At 40.1% G+C, this 20,321-nt stretch overlaps 2 protein-coding genes across 2 annotated transcripts in view; one reads left to right on the forward strand and one right to left on the reverse strand.

The window, feature by feature from the left end:
* The window catches only part of LOC144682684 (mitochondrial ornithine transporter 1-like), a 305,919-nt gene that overhangs the window by 204,946 nt on the left and 80,652 nt on the right, over positions 1 to 20,321 (reverse strand). The gene's annotated exons all lie outside the window — the stretch shown is intronic.
* The window catches only part of LOC144682679 (forkhead box protein O1-like), a 93,698-nt gene that overhangs the window by 69,606 nt on the left and 3,771 nt on the right, over positions 1 to 20,321 (forward strand). The window contains exon 2 of the mRNA XM_078545255.1: positions 16,279 to 17,611. Within this exon, the coding sequence (XP_078401381.1) occupies positions 16,279 to 17,598 (1,320 nt within the window). The 3' untranslated portion in view covers positions 17,599 to 17,611. The remainder of the gene's footprint in view (positions 1 to 16,278; positions 17,612 to 20,321) is intronic.

The raw sequence follows: 20,321 nt of genomic DNA on the forward strand, positions 1-20,321 counted from the left end.
ACTTTACTGTCAAAACCACAGTATACTGTATAGCTCTATGGAAAGATTGACCTATGTTAAAATTTCAAAAAGCTACATTTGTACTGAAAGAAAATAATTCAAGTATATATATTTGATGTCAAAGCTTATACAGAGAAAGCACATTGCACAGCTGGCATACAAATATCTAAAAACAATTGTATGCTATTGACAAGAATTCACCCAAATATAAAATAAATCTGTGACAGATATGGGGAGAGGCCAGAGTGATGGGATTAGTATGGATGATTCTGATGAGAAGCTAGTACAAACATGATAATTCAAAGGACTGCCATCTGTGTTTTAATTTCTGTTTTATGATTAGTGTTGTAGAAAGGATTGACCTTGCACTCACCATGACTGGTGTGCATTATCTGTTTAAGGCATAATCACAGCATATAAAGTAAAGGATCCCACTGATGTTCAGTTACAAAACCTGCCACACACATGTAGTGTAGGGTAAATTCAGTGGGATGCAAAACCCCTTTCTGTGAGCATGGCAGTGCTAAATTTACCCTGTCGTATGTGACAACATTCTGAATGAAGTCAAAGTTGGACTCTTTTTACTGACTTTGCATTAAAGGGGAATAACATAGGCTCTCTGAGGGGGAAAAAACACTTGGAAAGTTTTTTTTTAGCAATATAACCATTTTGAAACTCCATAATTTAGGACAAAACAGGCATACCGGACTCCTCCATTGGGGACTTTTGTTTTTACAGTTTTGTAGGAATAGTGGGCTTTGCCCTTCCTTTCACAGGAGGACAGCTTCCTCCTATGTAGGGGTTTCCTGTGGGATGTAGTTAAGCCCTACTCTAAAGGAAATGTGTGACTTTTTAGTTGCATACTGTTCAGAGAAAGGTCTTTCTGGGACAGGTTTCTTCAAGTGCATTTCCAATCGCATGAAAACCTGTGTTCTGATTTGTTTTGTTTTCTTTTTTCAGCTTGAGGTATGGTTGTCCTTCTATTGAACTGTTTATGAACACAGACATCTGGCTAACCAATTGATCCAGTCTAAAGTTGTTCAGACCATCTTGAATAAATGAACATAATGGCCAGAATTTTACGTTCAGCATGTGGGCACGCGCCCGACACGCCCGAGCATAATGAGACACTCGATGACGTCGGGTGTGCGTCCTGACATCATCGCACACTCACGCGATATTTTGTTCGGCGGGGGCATGCCAGAGTCGGCTGCGCACCCGCTGATAATTGAAAGGCCTATTAAGGCCATTAACAAGGTAATTAACATGAAATTTACGCTGCCCGTCCAACCTAACAGTTGGCGGGCAGGCGAAAAGGCCAAGCGGCCTTTACATTTTTTAGGAAGCCTCATCCGCCAGCGGGATGAGGTTTCCTAAAGCTCATACACATTAAATCAAAACTTTATTTTGAAATTAAAAACATGTCCCATCTTGTGTGACACAGTCATATGAGGGGACATGTTTTATTAAATTTTAATTGTCATTATTCATTTTTTTAAAAAGCGCCTCAATCTCCCTGAGGCACGGAGCTGCCTCAGGGAGATTGAAGCACCGTTTCACGCACATGAGTGAACTGCGCGCCAGGCCCACTACCCCCACCCTGGCCCACTCAGGTAGCGTTGAGCGCCACCACTCGCTTAGTTGGCCTGCCCGCATGAAATTGTGGGCGGCGGCTGGCTTCCTGACCGCACCCCTCCCTCCCCAATTCTGGCCAATATCTTGTTGTATAGAAGCTAATACTGCCCAATGTAAGTTACTAAATGTAAACTATATTGCTATAAAATCACACATATGCACAGGTCCTATACAGTACTTTAATCTACAGTCTCACTTAAACCATTTACTGTGATATTTCAGCTAATAAACAGATTGAGGCAGAATTTCTGCCAGGGTTCTCCTGATCATTTGTTGTAACTTTGACACACGATGCAAGGAAATCCCAGAGAAATGACGCAAACGAGTGATGAGTGTGCCTGTTTAAGTTGTAATCACAGCATATCAGCGATGTATTCCACTGACATCCAGTTACAAAACTCTACGGAGACATGTAATGTAAAAAGGCCATGTAAGGCAAATTTAGTGTTCCTGTGCTCCCAACAGGGAGCTGTGCTTGATGGGAATGTATGTTGGTAAATCAGCAAATTAGCTCTAACTTCACCATGGGAGCACTGAATTTACACTTTTGTTTTGATGAGATAGTATTCTGATATCAAATAAATCGCAAGTTACATTCTGTACAGACTCTGCTTTAAAAATGTAGGCCCTGCTGAATAATTGAGGACAAAATAGACATAGCAAACTCATCTGTTGGGGACTTTGTTTTTTGCAGTTCTACAGGCTTAATGGGCTTTCAGACTGTTTCTTGAGCTTTGTGCAGATCCTGTAGTAGAGTTGCAGCACATGATTAGGGAGCCCTTGCTGAAATTAACCCCCATTGTCCTTTTACCTATGTCCAAAATTTAGCTCTGCTGCCAGTTTCCTGCAACTTTCTATTGCACAGTGTTGTGTAGTGATGCTACACAATCTGAAATAGGTTTGGAAAGGAGAAAATATGACCCATATTTTTAAAAAGAAGATAAGGATGAACCATCAGTGCGCAGACTTGTAAGCTTTTACTTGCTTTCAGCAAAATATTTTGAAACTGTGAAGATAAATCGTTGAAGAGATTAGCTTAAGAGACCGGGGTTAGTTAAAGATGATCAGCATGGTTTCAGGACCAGAAGATTGTGCTTAATTAATTTGTTAGATTTCTCTGAAGAGGTCAAAGACCTAGCAGATAGGGACCAAACAACGAATTTCAGGAGGCTGAACAATGCTGCCTGACATAAAAAGCTACTGCATAGTATATAGCAGTATATCAGACTGAATTAGCTATTGGCTGATGCACGGTGAGTTATCTGGGTGGCAGCAGTTGTTAGTGGCATACCACATTTTGGCCCCTTATTGTTTAGGATTTTTATCACTGACTTGAAGGATGGTAGTAGATAGGATTGTGAGTGGTTTGGAGAATTTAGATGCAGGTAAATTTTTCTGCCATGCGTGAAATTCAATAACAGGAGCTCATAGGCCCTGATTTTACCTTTGGGGTGTGAGGGAGGGGGTCTGGACTTACGGATGTGAAACCCGGAAGTCCAGATTTCCCAAAGGTCCTGCAGTCAAAAATTGCGGGACACCTTTTAATTTTTTTTCTGTAGGTTTCCTGCCCAATGGCGAGCCTGATTAGAAAAGGATGGGATTGGTGGGAAAGCCTGAGGCACAGAACCTCAGCTGAGCTGAGAACAGTTAAGTTTTCTGGGCGGATTAGAGGGATTGTGGGAGGAGATGGGTTGTCATCAGGGTGGGCTCTGACTGTGGGGGCATCCGATGATGGTTAGGAGCAGACAGATTGTGGGGGCTGAGTACAGAGGTAAGCATGCTGGGCCTGGAGGAAACACTCCTGTGCCTCCTTGTCCAGAAGCAGTGCAATAAATACACTCAACCTGGTTCAACCGTTCTGGCCTCCTTTTACCTGCTGGGTTCCCCAAACTGCTTCACAGACAATAATTTACTCTCTGAAGTGTAATCATTGGTTTTGATTGATCCATTGTGTAGTCCTGCCCACAATTATTACTGCATTTATTACTGCACAAGTACCATAAGTCGAGAAAAGACATCAGGCAGGTAATCTTTGCACAATTCGAAGTGGCCAGATCAAATGTATGAATTGACAGAATCTTGGCATTTATTTTTATATTCGTTCATGGGTTGTGGGCAATGTTGGCAAGGCCAGGATTTATTGGCCATCTCTAAATGTCCTTGAGGGTGGTGAGCCACCTCAGTTTGGAAATGGTTTACGTATATAAAAGAAATTCTGATGGTGATGGCTTTGTGGGTGTCAATTTCAATATTTGCAGTATTTAGAAAAATACTTTTTAATGCAGATTGTTTTCGAGACTAACTTTCACAACAAACAATTCAGTTTTATTAACTTAAGGAGAAAAATCTTAGTCAAAAGCTACAAACCTGGTTACAAAGGTGGATGCTAATAGTGGATGTTCTATATTATCTAAGACAGCTCTAGAGGTACTGATCAATTTGTTTCCTGATCAGTTTGTTCTGACTTTCACATCCTGTGTGGTCTTTTTTTTGCCTCCTGAGGCTAGTGGGAAAGTCCTGGTCTACTAGTTGTTGTCTTCCTTTATAGTGGCCATGTTCAAGAAAACTTCAACCATGCCAGGATATGTCCTTCAATGTATTTAGCAGATGCAAATACAAGCATAAAAGAATAGTTTGAAACAGTGAGTATTTTGGCAACGTTATTGTATAGTATTCATAATGATGGTGTCATCTTCCTGGCCAATCATTGTCCTAGGGGATACATCTGCTAGTTTCCTGCAAGAATTCTATTATGAAATGTTGAACCTAGAGCTCTTATTTTAACTCTGGCTGCATTTGGACAGAGCAGCAGGAGGGAACACCCCCGCCTCCCTCCTACAACCCCATAGACTTCTCAGCATAAAGCACAGCCCATTTAACTCCCAGGTCTCATTTGCACTTCTCTGCACTGACTGATTCCCACCCAGAGCTGGCAGCAATGATGCAGAGGCAAGAGTGGGAAATTAGGTGAGGCCCACACCAACAGAATGGTTCCTTGGAAGGCAAGGTCTGCAAAGAGATGCAGATGATTGGAAGAAGAAAGGAAGGCAGGCTAATCCCAGTTTTTATACTGAGGTAACTGGTTGTACCTCTTGTCCTTAGTGCTTGATCACAGCAGAAGGTTAACTGTGGTGTAATTACTGCAGGTATCTTGAGTAATTTGTTTTGGAGATAAACCAAATAATTAGGAAACCTTATAATAAACCTAGTCAAGTTTGAAAATAGTCATGGTGGAGCAATAGAGTTGCAGAAATCTCCTAAACTGAAAATGGTTTGGAATAATTCCCTGCTCTATGACAAAGTGATGCTGAAACCCAATGACTAGGATGAGGAGTTTTGTTGTATAAATTATGCTGCACATCTTTGTCTTCAGAAGGAGCAAAGCAGTTTGAGTTACTCATAATCATTGCCTCACTTTGCATTTCATGTAGTTTCTACCTTTTGGAGACCTGGAACCAGATTATATATCTCACTGGAATAAATATCATTTTAATTCAGTTGGGTCATATATTTAGTCCAAACACACATATTGTTTAAAAACACAGCCAAGAAGCTAACAAAAGGAAAAATTTTGTCATGACAGTGTGCAATTACTACTGATCTAAGTATGAGAAAAACAACCACACCTCCTCCACCCACACTCAAAAGTTGGGTGTGGCCTTTCAGTAATGAGGGAGTTTGGAAGAACAGAAAGGAAAGCCATGCTGATTAATTGAATACGGGTTTGCCAACCCTCTAGGATTAGCCTGGAGTCTCCAGGAATTGAAGATAAGTCTCCAGGGCACTGCTACAAGCAACACTGGAGAGAAAGCATAGGGATAATAAGCAAAACTTTTTTTTCATTTTCTTTGAACACATTCATGTATTAGTTATAAAAATTATTGGGGATAGGGATAAAAGCTGTTTCACTAGCAGTCATGACTTTTCCAATTGACCATGGAATGGCCATGAATCTAGTCCTGGGAGAGTGAGGACTGGACGGTTCGAAGTGGGAGGTCAAGTTTTTATATTATTCGTACACCGGATGTGAGCAAAGCCAGCATTTTTTGAATTTCTTATTCCTAATAGCGCTTGAAGGTGTTGGTGAGCTGCCGCCTTGTCTCACAGCAGTCCTTGTGGTGTAGGCACACTTACGCACAGTGCTCTTAGGGATTTCCAAGATTTTGATCCAACAACAGTGAAGGAACAGCAATATAGTTCTGTGTCAGGTTGGCGTGTGACTTGCAGCTGGTGCTGTTCCCAATGCGTCTGCTGCCCTTATCCTTCTAGGTGGTAGAGGTTTGCAGATTTGGGAGGTGCTGTTGAAGGAGCCATGTCGAGTTGCTGCAGTGCATTTTGTAGATGGTACAAACTACAACCATAGTATGGCAATGGTGGTGGGAGTGAATGTTTAAGGTGGTGGATGGGTTGTCAATCAAGTGCACTGCCTTGCCTTGCCTGATGTTGAGCTTTTTGAGTGTTGTTGGAGCTTCATTCATCCAGGCAAGTGGAAATTAATCCATCACTCTCCTGACTTTGTGCTTTGTAGATGGTGGACAGGCTTTTGGAAGTCGAGAGGTGTTACTCCCAGGTGAAATTCCCAGTCTCTAACCAGTGTTGAATCCTCCAAGAATACACCCAGCTAGAGTTGGCAACTCTACTTGTGTATCTTTTAATTTGTGCAGACTAAATCTCAAAGCACTACTTGGCAATGCTTGTAAATGACTGAAAACTTAGAATTTATTCATTTATGACTGTCAGTTCTTCAACTTGATAATGTTAACTGAAATACAGAAGTTTTCCAGATCTTTAATTAAGCTGTGCCATGGAAGGTTCTTGTTTCTAAGTGCTGCCTTTGACATAAAATCTCATTACAGAAAGAACTGTTATATTGTACTATTCAGAAAAAGTACTTATCTGTAGTTTAAATGGAACTGTAATTTTGTCATTAATTTTTCAAATACAGTTTGTAGTTCACTTCCCTTGCCAATGCATGATCTTTTCTAATGTAATAGGCTTGCTATTCACAACAACCATTTATATCTAACTCCCAAAGACTTTAGATTTCATTAAAAATCAATTTTAGAAGATCTTCAATTGAAATAAATATGGACTACAAGGCGAGCCAGTCTTTAGCATGGGAAAGTTTTCAAGCTAGAAAAAATTGCAATTCCAGTTTCTATTTTAAAACAAAATCTTGTATGACTCTTACTTGGCGCACCTATTAAAATACTTCCACAGACAGTGATGTTTTAATGATAGGTGCATCTTGGCATAATCTTGGGAGCAGAAAGAATTATGTTCCGATTCTTGTACAGCAATACAAATCGCAAGGAAATGGGGAAAGGAAGAATTGATCAATCCTTCCATATTTAACACAATATAAACAGAAGCACAGACAAAATTATTCTTCCATGAGCAGAGAGAGAGTCCGTCAGGAAGGACCATTACTAAACTCGACCCAAAAATGACATTATCTGAGTGTGTGACCATGGGACAATATTCCTTCTTGTCGTTTTCAACCTCCCTTTAGCCTGGTCGTTTTATGCCAATATTCCTTCAGTGCTTTGACTTCATTGTCCAACTTGGGGGTCTCCTTCAGCCTATTTCCCTGCCTCTTGCAGTGGCTTCTCTTCCGTCCTCCATGCCATTGACTCCTCCTTTTCCTTATTTATGGCCTGCCTCTTGGTGACATTACCTGTAGACATGAGGTCAGTTGTCAGATGTACACTGTTGATGCCCCATTCTATATCTCTCAATTCCCCAATCCCTGTGTGCTATCCCATGCTTTTTCTGACATCCAGTCTGTCATGGGCTGCAATTTCTTCCAGTTAAATATGGAGATGACAAATACTATCTACTTCAACCTCTAATGTGGCCTAACCCGGCTCCAACTCCATCTGTATGTTATTGTAATCCTCAATCATGCTTGTGTCACCACCAGACTTAACTGTTCATAGACCTGAAATATTAACTCCTGTGTTTCTCTCCACAGATTCTGCTTGACCTGCTGAGTAGTTCCAGCACTTTCTGTTTTCATTTCAAATTTCCAGCATTTGCCGTATTCTGCTTTTTTTCTGTTGTTTGATTGTTCCAGTGTTCTCCTGGCTGACTACTCTGCTGTCCATAAACTTTAGCTCACCTAAAGCTTTGTACCCAAATTCTATCCCACATCAACTCCTGCTTCCACTCCACTTTAAAGTTGTCATGCCCTTGCCTCACTGTATCTCTATCTCTAACCTCCTCTAGCCCTAAAACCTCCACCAGCACCTTCCCCACCCCAATAGCTCTCCATTCCTCTGACTCTGGGACCTTGTGCATTGGCCCCTCTTTTTGTCCCATTTGGTGGTTCTGGCTTTAGTTGCCTAGACCCCATATTTGCATGCACTTTGTGTGATCGCGATGGTACTACCCCAATCTATATTGCAAATATCTTGCTCTGTATCTTGGCAGTATCTTGGTTATAATGTTCTGTGAATAGAAATTGTCACAGAATGTGAGCAGAATGCTAAATGACTGCAGTTTTATAAAAATTAGTGTTTCTATAATCCAAAGATGCCAATCTTTTAATTTTTTTCTTCGTAAAATTTACTTGGTGAAAATGTCCCTGGAGGTTTACATGCAGCACTTCTGTGTTATCATTCACTACATTTTTTTTTAACACGATGGCCTAGCAATTGTGGGACTGGCGGATCTTGTGGGAAACACTGTGGATTATTTTAAAATTGATCTTTCAGATTGTACTATTGTGTAGCAAACTGCTGCAAATGCAGGTCAGCGGGGCACCTGGGACCTTGTGGATGTCTGGTTTAATGGTCTATCTCCTTAAACAAGGAAACGTAAGGAAAGCAGAGCAAATAAGTGAAGAAAATGGGGTGAATTAGAGTCAAATTAGATATAGAAAGATAAGAAAAGTGAGGAAGATAAGAAAAAAACATAAAATTTAAAATCCTTCCAAACACTATTGTCTGGGGGAGTGATACTGCACAATTTCATTGTGCCCTTTCTGGGCCTCCAAGGTTGAATGTCACACCAGGATCACAAATTACATAATTAATGGGGTTCTTATAATATGAATTACGAGTGCTGCATTCAGATTAATTCATATTAACAGCACAATTGCAACATTTTTATGATGCACATTGGGAAAGGCTTACGACAAGATGGTAATTTTCTTAGTTTCGATGAGGCTAATGGCAGAGTGACGCATGTTGTCCAACAGTTTTTAGTGAATTGGAACGCTCTTCTTCACCATAAATTCCTTTTTTTTTTACATGCTTATAATGACAAATGCTATGAGTTCACCATTAGCTTTCCAGCAATTTCTGGGCTAATGTGTTAGGGTGGGTCACACGTATGGTATGCCATTATTGTGTTATCATATAGAAATCACTGCACATTAAATCAAAACTAAAATATTGCAGATGCTGGAAATTTGAAATAAAAACAAAATGCCGGAAATACTCAGCAGGTCCGGCAGCAACTATGAGAGAGAAACAGAGTTAACATTTCAGGCTGTGACCTTTCATCCGAGCATTAAACTAATCTACCACTCCTTGGGCTGTCTGCTTAATTTGTTCCAACAGCACAGTTTGTAACACTGGCAATGCATTCTTTCGTATTGGCCTGCAAAAGAATGTAGTGAGTTACCTAATGCAATCTTTAAACAAGTTAATGTATTGGCTGTGGAGAATTAATATTTCCATAATCCTAATCAATGAGTCGTGTCCTCCAGCATTGTCCTCATTTATTTGAGTGATAGGATTATCTAGTTACAGGAGTGACTTCTGGAGTAAGATTAAGTAACTTGTATGCTTTTAATCTTCTAATTTAGTTTTGTGGTTTTGAACCTTTTTTAAAAAAAAGTTCCTTGGCAAAATGCAAACACTGAAACTTTTTGTCTAAACTGTTTCCACATCAGTCATCAACCAAAGTGTATGAACAGTAACTAAGTTCCAATTAATTAGATGATAACTTGCTGTAGTTGCTGTCTAGGTTTCTGTTTTCCAATTTTTATTGGCACTAGATTTTAAAATGATTTTATGTAATTAGCAATAATGTACTTTGTGTGAAAACACTGCTAATTAAAATAATTTTTGTGATTAACATTTATTTAAGTCTTTCTTCAAGGTAACTTGCTGAGAACAGCGTGGTTGTTATAAGTCTTATTGCTGATGGACTTTAATAAACTAATTTTAGAATAAAGTTGTTCCAACAAAGTATTACCAATCTTACATAAGTAGAAAGGTTTTGCAGCAGAAATAATGAGAAAATAAATGACAAACTGGAGATTCCACCTGTCTTTCACTAATGGCAATATAAACACCTCTTGGATATAAGTAGCAATGAGAATTATTTGGTAATTAACACCTTGAGGTAAATCTGTAGGCAACAGAAAAAACGTTTTCAAGTTGCCTTAACAGCAGACTTCAGAGTTATTTTTGATATTCTTATGTCTTCAGATTGGACTATGAACACTTAAATGCTAGGTGATGATTATTTTATGCAATAGTGTATGATTAGTTGCATTAAATGTATTCTGTGCTTTTAAAAATACTCAGCTACTGCGATAATCTTATCCTGAAGTGATCTTGAGGAAAAATAGCTATTTTTGTAATGAGAATTTATTTAAAAGTCTTGTGGGCTTTTAATTGGGTTGTCATTTTTTTCGACTCCTCAACTGGGTGTCAAGTTTAACTTTGGGTGACAGTGTTGCCTTTTCTTTCTGTCTCATTGCTTTCGGTGGAAGAATAGAGAGATGGGTTTTAAAAATTAGTCTCGGTTAGTGGCGCAAAGTGGACGACATTGGATTGGTTGCCCATTACACTTCACGCCTGTTATTCAACTTCATTGCAGTCAATGGACAGAAAATCAGATACTGAATATAATGGGTGGCCAACCCAATATCACCCGTTTTGCACCACTGTCTTAAATGACTTTCTACCCCTTGATGTTGGGAGACAGGGTTAATTTTAGGAATGCTGATTGGCCCAATCCCAAGGTGATTTTTAAAAGAATATTTACTTTTAAGGAACACAACAAAATTATGAAAAGAAACAGAACATGCCAGAAATACTCAGCAGGTCAGGCAGTATCTGTGGAGACAGAAACAGAGTTAACATTTAAGGTTGATAACCTTGTCATGACTTTGTAATAATAGTGTCTGTTTTCGACTCGTGACTTTCACTGCTGTATATTTGTTTTAATCTATTAAGGTAGTGAGAACTGAGTGCATTAGGGACTTCAGGCTTTTTTTATGGTGACTAGGGCACTAGAATTGCCCTTCTTGTGATTAGTAGCATGAAATCTTGATCACCTACCAGAATAGTTGGGGTTTGTGTGGTCCTTTAACAACACTGCTAAAAGACTATCTGTAACAGTGCATTGACCATGTACTACTGGGTTAAGATTTCTTTTTTAGTACATGCTTAAGTAGAAGCTCAATCATTGAGCATGTTCAAGACAGAAATCTATTGATTTCTGGATACTAATGGCATCAAGGGATATGGGGAAAGTCCTGCTGAGTTAGTGATCTGCTATGATCTAATTAAATGGCAGAGCAGGCTTGACTGGCTGAATGGGCCTACTCCTGCTCCTATGTTCCTATGTCCATCTTGGTGGAGTGTAAATTGGTAGACGGAATTGACATTATGTATGTAAGGGAGTTGAGATTACTTGAAAACAAGTATAAAGAATTCAATAATAATTCTATTCAGCAGCAAAAATTTCCTTGCTATTTTGAATAGTCCTTGAGTCATTGAAGTTCATCCATGAAGGATTTTAACTGTGCAACCCAAATTTTGCATGCCATTCTCGAAAACATCCAGTACAGACTTGAATTTTGTCTGTGGGTAGTGTGCGTTATCTCAATAACAGAATCAAATGAAAATATACAAAGAATTTGGCCCTGAAACAAGGCTAGCAGTCAGCATCAATGTATTTTATTCGCTGTTCTTCATCCCCTTTTTATCTCTACCATGATCAAGAACAATGCTGCTTTTGTATAAATACAGTGGTACAGTATGAAACTGATGCTTACATTTAGTTTATCCTTGCTGCCAGTTGTACACATGGTTTTAAAGTCACTTTACGTTTTTATTTTTGCTCAGGTAGGGCTCTGAATCATATTTTGGCATCCAGCAAGGAAATTTTGGCATTCCCAATTTAAATTAATTGATTCTATATTGTCAAAGCACTAATAGCAACATATATTATCCCATAGTTGTTGTGTACGAACTAGGCAAGTGGAAACATCTATAATTAGATTTTTTTTTTAAAGTCCCAACTGTCCCATGTGGTAGTTCACGGCAGGCTATGTATCTAAAGCGGAATGCAACAGGGAAAGTGAGAAAAATGCAAAAACCTGTCAGCCAGATTATCTCTCTTGCCAAGTTCCTTTGGAGAAGCTAGACATTTATGGGTTCGTATTTGTGTCTGGAGCTGTCAGCAGACACAACATCATTAACAACGGGACATATTTTCATAAGATTACCTCTTAATCATTTTTTTTCCCCAGGTTGGTAAATTACAGCTTCATTTATGGTCAGCGCTTGAAAAACAGGAATTTATGTAGCAACCCTGCAGACCTTTTCCTGTTAGGAAAAAAAGACTTTATTGTTTGGCAGCACCAGGAGACAGCACTGTTAGCTGGAAGCATGACCTGTAACTCGCCCATTGATCTAACTACTGCAGATTGAGCCAGGGCTCCTCTGTAGGTGTCTGTAATTGTTTTTGCTAAAAAGCGAAGGGAGACTCACATACACCATCAACAGCTAACTATGTGTAGATAAGGCAATGTTGTTGTGACCTCAATGGACCTCATTCCATAAGTGATTACTTTACTTTAATGCCCTTGGTCCTGCTGCTAATGTTTTTGCATATCATAGAACAAAGAGAAATCTTGGAGCTCAAGAGCTGTGTAAAATGTTCTTAAAAATAGAGAACCAGCATCTTGTTTTCCACATTACTGACACGACAATTTTCAACAGTCTATGCTTATCTATAAGGAGAGGAGGAGTGAATGTTGCATTAAAAGTTCCACAAAATGGTGGTATACATTAGTTGTGATCAAGAATGTTTAGCAGACGCTTAAATTTTTGGCCTCTTGTTAAACATTAGAGACTAGACCTGATGACACTAAGCAAACCAAATAAGATATTGCCTGAAGATTTGAACATTGTTATAGACAAGCCATAAATTACTGGATAGGTGATCAATTATATTTTGGAGCGAATCCTACATTATAACAGTGGTTACAGTTTGAAAGTACTTGTTGGCAATAAAGCGCTTTTTGCTATATAAATACAAGTCTTTTCTTTTAATGTAGATTGATGAATTTCTGCATTGGCCAGCAGTTAAGACATCTGTTGATTCATTGTGTGCATAATTCTTCACAAAATCTACTTTTTTACCTCCTGTTGGTGACTAGATATAGGGCATTTGACCAGATTTGAATTCAGATTTTTAACACGAAAGGGAAGTTTTTCATTGATCATGGAGATGGGTTATGATATTCATGTTGTTTGTTTCCCTTGTTTTATGGAGGAGTAATAGAAGATAGCAGGACATGAAATCCTTTATTCTGCTGTACGCTGAAAATCAGTTGTTATTTTTCAGTTGGGATGTAATGGCATAATACTGGTTTTAACAATTGCTATACATTGCACTTGAAGTCTGCTTAACACAATTTTGGCACATCTGAAACTACAATAACAAAAACTTGCATTTATACAGCGCCTTTAACATAGTACAATGTCATTAAAGCACTTCACAGAGGTGCTATTAAACAAAATTTGATGCTGACCCACATGGAGATATTAGGGCAGACAATCAGAAGCTTTGTTGTAGAGAAGTTTTAAGAAGCATCTAGAAAGGGGGGGCAAGCGAAAGTGGGGCCCGCTCGCTGAGACGTAAAATGACACAGGGTGACGTCGGGCATGCGCCCCGACTTCACCGTGCATCACTTAGATTTTTTTCCGACTCGGCTGTGCGCTTGCTGAACTGTCAAAAGCCTATTAAGGCCTGTTAAAAAGCAATTAAGGCAATCAGCTGAGCTGAGGCAAAGAGCCCAGGCGACCTTCGCATTTTTCATAGAACCTCATCCACGGGCGGGATGAGGTTTCATGAATGATTTAAAATTTTCAGAAAAGTTTTTATTAAAATGAATGCACATGTAACAGCTAATGGACTTAATTTTGCCGTTGGTGATCAGGGGTCGGGGCCCGCTTGCCAATGCGCAAAATGATGCGGGATGACATCGGGGGGAACCCCCAAAATCATCCCGTCCCATTTAAATATTCAGGAAGGCGGGGGCACAGCCAAATCAGCGGTCCGCCCACTGACCAGTCAATGGCCAATTGAGGCCATTGACAGGATAATTAAAACAATTAAAGGCCCTGCCCGTCCAGCCTTAAGGTTGGTGGGCAGACCAGGAACCCCAGCGGGCTTCTGAAAAAACATGAAACCTCATCCACCGGCAGGATGAGGTTTCATGTGGGGTTTAAAAAACTTTAATAAAGTTTGAGTGAAATTTATTAACATGTCCCATCTCGTGTGACATTGTCACATGAGGGGGACATGTTAAGGATATTTTTATTTTTCTATTTTTAATGTTTGTACAAGTGTAAGCGGTCTCCCTGAGGCAGCACTTTGCCTCAGGGAGATGTGCGCTCTTTCATGCGCGAATGAGCGCACTCTCGCATTTGGGGAATACTCCCCCGCCCGCACAGGGAGCGCATAGCGCTTCCCGCCGGGCGTCACGCTGGGTGGGCCTTAATTGGCCTGCCCACTTAAAATGGCGGCGGGGCCCGCTTCTCCGGCAGGGATCGGGTCCCCACCCGCCTGTTGGGCAGAAAATTCTGCCCCATGTGACAGTTTCACATGAGGGGACATGTCCAAAAAATTCTTTCAACACACTTTATTAAACTGTTGAAACTTAAAACCAATCTCAGGGAGATTTGTGCACTCTTTCACGCACACCTAACTCAGGCAACCCTCCCCCCCACCCACCCACCCACCCGCACAGGGAACGCCCACGTGAAATGGCGGCACCCAGCCGATCGGGGGTGCCAATCGGCTGTGCGCCCGACCCCGCACAATCCCCCCGACGGAGAGAAAATTCTACCCGGGAAATAGAGGGAGGTTGGGAGCCAGAATTAGAGAAATAACAGACATGCCAGAGGTCTGTAGGGCTGGAAAAGATTAGGGAGAGAGAGCAATGATGCAAAGGAGGGCTTTGAGAATGAGGATGGTCATTTTAAGCTCGAGGAGTTGCTTTACTGGAAACCACTGTAGGTCAGTGAGTGCAGGGAGCGACGGATGAATGGGACTTAGTGCAAGTAAAAGCACAGACTGAGTTTTGGATAACCTCAAATTCATGATGGTTTGAAGTGGGAGTTTGGCCAGGAATGGATTGGAATAGTCAAATCTAGAGGCAACAAAAGCAAGTCTGAGGGTTTCAGCAGCACATGAGCTGAGGCGGGGCTGGATTTGGGCAATGTTATGGAGGCCGAATAGGCTGTCTTAGTGATGGTTTGGATGCATGTTAGGAAGCTCATATTAGGGTCAAATGTTGTCACCAAGTTTGTAAATGGTCTGGCTCGGCCTCAGATGGCTGTCGGAATGAGGGATGGAGTAGTCAGCTAGGAAATGGAATTTGTAGTGGGGACTGAGGACAATGGCTTCAGTCTTCCCAATATTTCTGCTCATCTAGTGCTAAATGTCAGACAAGACAGTTGAAGGGTTGGGAAGGGTAGTGGTGGGGTAGAGCTTGGTGTCATTTTTTGTCAGTTTCCACATGTACACCGAACTAATGTACAAACTTAAAAACCTAAATAGGCATATGATCATGAACAATTTTAGTTTAATTAACCAAAGGATTAAAACTAATGCAAACTTACTACCATCTCTTTCTCTGCGCGTCCCCCTATCCCCACTTTGGTCTGCATTCCAGCCACTAGGAATATGTTGCTAGAAACCTATATTTATGGTGGGTGGGGTAAGTAAAAAACTTCTTTTTTAGGTTATGATGTTTCTGTCATAATGAATGTGGGTTCCACCCTCATGGCAGCCCATTATTATAAACTGTTAAAACCATAGAAAAAATGAAAATTATTCTGCACGTTTAACTAGTATAAAATAAGTTGATTTTGAATTGTTCCATCGATTAGCAAAATGCATAGTGAACTGATTTGTAGGAAAGTATATTGAGTTTGCGTGTATATATGTACAGTATTTATATTAATGCTGCATTACCCCATAATTTTAGTTCCAAAATACCTCCTGCAAAATAACTGGCTTGGAAAACTAAGCCTTCATAAGTCTTTTAATCAGTGAACCATATTATGACTCATGTAAAATTTTTTGTACTGGTCTATAGCTATGTAGTGCAGTTGGGCATGCAGACTAGAGGGTCTGCTTCTAGTCATGTCTGTTTGCTTGAGTAGCTGTAAAAAATGCAAAACTATATTGTACCCCAATGATTTGATGGCTAATTTGGAATATTCTCCTACTTACCCCATTCCCCTCCTCACCCCACCACCACCACCAATTTGGGGCTGTTTAGGAAGGAACTTCAAAAGAAATTGTGTAGTTACGTAGCAAACTATTAATGGCTGTGCACAGAAGAAGTGGTTCTGACTCCATGATTTGTATTTCATTTTGTAGAATTCAATCCGTCACAATCTGTCACTGCACAGCAAGTTTGTAAGAGTTCAGAATGAAGGAACTGGCAAGAGTTCTTGGTGGATGCTGAATCCCGAAGGGGGAAAGAGTGGAAAATCTCCAAGAAGACGAGCAGCGTCCATGGATAACAACAGCAAGTTTGCTAAAAGCAGAGGGAGAGCAGCTAAAAAAAAGGCTGCACTTCAGGCGGGCCAAGATGGCAGTGCTGATAGTCCAGGAACACAATTCTCAAAATGGCCTGGAAGTCCCAATTCCCACAGTAATGATGACTTTGATGCCTGGACCACTTTCAGAACGAGAACTGGCTCAAATGCTAGCACATTAAGCGGAAGGCTTTCACCTATTATGCCAGAACAAGAAGATATTGGGGATGGTGAGGTTCATCAAATGTCACCCTTAGTCTATCCTGGTACCTCAAGTAAAATGGCATCAACGCTACCAAGTCTAAGTGAGATGACTAGTTCTATGAACAATTCCATGACTGAAAATGTAATGGAGGATCTTTTGGATAACTTAAATCTTTTGTCCCCAAATTCATCAATGGTAGCATCTACCCAGCCTTCATCAGTGTCACTAATGCAGCAAAGTACTGGCTATTCTTTTCCACCTCAGAACACAGCCATTGGTTCACAGACCCCAGATTACAGAAAGTGCCTGTATGCTCAAAGCAGTATGAATCCCCTACAGCAAATTCCTTTGCAGACTTTTCAAGAAAAGAAACAGAGCTTTGGACCGATCACCCAATATAACTGTCCGACAGGACTCCTTAAAGAGTTACTAACTTCTGACTCCCCACCTCATAGTGATATGCTGCCACAAGTAGATACCGTGGTATCACAAGCTAATAGTAGGATGGCCAGTCAAAGTATGATGATCCCCACAACATATACCAATCAGGCAGTTCACACCAAGATGATGAACCCCAGCATCCAGCAACATCCAGTACATAGTCAGCATTCATTCACAATAAATGGCCGTGCCTTACCTCAAACAGTGAGCATCATGGCTCATCCTTCAAATATCCGGCATCCGTCCACACCAAAAAGTCAGCTACAAATGCCTATGTCTTTGCAAGTAAATGCAATGGATCCATGTAATGGTGGTTACGGAAGAATGAATCTTGCTACTGTGAGTCAGGAGAGGCTGCCTAGTGATTTGGACGATATGTTCATTGAAAGGCTGGACTGTGATGTTGAATCCATTATTCGTAATGATCTTATGGATGGCGATACTCTAGATTTTAACTTTGACTGCTATTCAAACAGTGCAAAGGCATCCACACACAGCTGGGTATCTGGCTAAATTTTACAGAGAGGTGGGTATTAGATCTCAAACCAAAACTGCATGCTTTCACTTTGATTATTAATGTTAATGAGATTAAGATTCTAAAATGTCACTGTCAGTTTAGGGACGACTGTGAAAATAAATGGAACTGGTAGTGGGATGCTGTATGCAGAGTATTCCTTTAATACACTATCATGGGACTATATAATGAATACAACCTTGTGTAAAATCAGCATTTAGGGAAAAAATACCATTGTGGGCGTTGGGAAGGGAGGGGGGGTGGGAGCGGAATGGAAGGAGAAATTTAACGGGTAGGAACCTACTGCCCAGCGGCAGTTTGAGGGAAGCAGCTGTTGGTCTGTGGAAATTGGAAACCCTGCCTCACCAGGACTGAGGCAGGAGGAAGCCTGAACTTTGCTTGAAGCCCAGAGGAACAGAAGTGCCCCTCTTGGCCGTACAATGAAAAATAAAAAACTTTAATAGCTTCTTCTGTTTCCGCTCCTGTCTTGACCTGAGTCCACCTGATGGGAAGCCACCACGGCTTCCCCACTCGCACATACAAAATTGCAGCTGGGAGTTGATAATGTCATCGGACCCCAATCTGCATATTTTAAGGAAGAACTCTGTGGTTTGCTGTAGGCTCAGAGGAGCAGATTAAGATCAGAGCTGGAATCCGGCTGGTGCATTTGGTAGGTAAGTCACCTGGACAGTTTAATTACGTACCACCTGGTTAAATTTTTTTGTAAAGAACTGATTTCTGCAGTTTCTGAATTTGTAATTCTGTCCTTTTTAAAGGTAGCTTTGTAATGCATATGCTGCAAGTTATCTCATATCAGTAGTGCAAACTGAAATTTTTTTTCGAGTGGGTGCTGTTCCATCCTTAAAGTATCAGTTAGTGCCTTGCTCTATGTAGGGGTAAAGCAACAAAATTTCCGAGCTTTGACAGAGAAATATATGCTTACAAAATTAAGGCATCCCTTTTGAACTTGTGAAAAATCACTGAACGTAAAATAATTGCTACCATTTTCCAGATCAGAATTAAGATAACTTTATCCCACCACACACTGAAAGAACATTTCTTTTTGTGTCTTGCTTTGTTTTGGTCATAGTGCATTATTCTATAGTTTTTAATGGACTGGCAAACTCCCCCATGTTCTATGTTGGTGTCACTTTGTCTCAGAAGGTGTGAGTTAAGTCCCATTGCACACTTGAGCAACTAATCTGACACTTGAGACCAGCACCAAGGCTGCGTTGTCAGAGATGCGGTTTTTCAGGTGAGATTTAGAATCAAGGTTCGATCTCCTGTTCAACTGGATGTGAAAAATCTCATGACACAATTAGAAGAGCAAAGAGTTCTTACGGTGTCATTTCTGTCTCACCAAAATGGTTTAGTTGGCAATTTATCTCATATTTGATCTTCCTGTGTGCAGTTGGCTGCCATGATTAGCTACCAAAACAATCACTTCAAAAGTAATTCACTTGGCTATGAAGTGTCTTGGGACATGCTGAGGATATGAAAAGCACCAATATAAATGCAATTTTGATCTTTTATTCTTTCTTTCCTTATATGTAACATTCTTCCCCCAGCCACACGTAGGGAAGAAAGCTTTTGCTCATTTCCTCCTTCAGACAGTGTGCCCACATTTATTTGGATGGTGCCACCACTGAGGATTGGGACATGAGTTTGTACACCCCTCCTGTGAAGTCTGCTTGGTACTTTTGTACATAGAAGACTTCAATTTATTCTCGGTTCATCAACTTTTTTTTAAAACAATGGAACATGGTAGTATCTCCTTTCTACTTGATTTAAGATGCAATGCCTGCATATATAAATCAAAAACTTGTTCAGTGGGTATATTTGTAGGTAAATTTTGAGTATTGAAGTTATGCAACTTCATGTTGCATGATATGCAATATTATTTGTATGTTCTAATTAATCCCATATTTATATATTAAGAAATTAAACATTAGTTATAGAATGTGTATATTTAGTTTACTGCAGGTAAACAATTCCTATCAAATATGATTTAGCAAATATTTTTGCTGAATGTATATATATTTGAGCACATTGTATATAGAAGAATATATACAATGCCAGAGTAATTAATGGATTGTGTTTGGCAAAGCTCAAGCCATTTATAACAGTTGATTAAATCCTTGGGATTAGACTAGTCTTGGGCTCAATCCTTGATTTGTAGAATTAACTGTAATGGGGTTATTATGATCTTAAATGAGAGCTCTTATTTATGTTGAATTGACTTTTAATACAACTATAATTTGCATTTATGTAGTGCCTTTAACACTCCTGTGAAGCAACTATGTTATCGAACAAAATTTGACACAGAGCCACATAAAGAGAGATTAGGGCAATTGACCAAAAGCTTTGTCAAAGAGGTAGGTTTTAAGGAGTGTCTTAAAGGGGAAAAAAAGAGTTGAATGTCAGAGAGTTTTAGGGAGGGAATTCCAGAGTTCAGGGCTCTAGTAACTGAAGGCACAGCTGCCAATGGTGCGTTGATTAAAACCGGGCAATTAAAACGCAGCTTTAGTTGACACTAGCTCTGGATTTCTCTTTAGCAAGGGGTTTAGTTTGATTTCTTCTGCCCAGCATCTGAATTCATCGGAGTTCTGATTTTTTTTTTAAAAAAACAATGCCCCTGAACTGTGGTTGAAAAATTTAAGTCAAGTGTAAGGATAATGCCCTATTTGAATTATTACAATTATTAGTTTCACTTGGCTTAATT

Source organism: Cetorhinus maximus, chromosome 7 (genome assembly GCF_964194155.1).
Source record: "Cetorhinus maximus chromosome 7, sCetMax3.hap1.1, whole genome shotgun sequence".
In the NCBI taxonomy this organism is placed as follows: domain Eukaryota; kingdom Metazoa; phylum Chordata; class Chondrichthyes; order Lamniformes; family Cetorhinidae; genus Cetorhinus; species Cetorhinus maximus.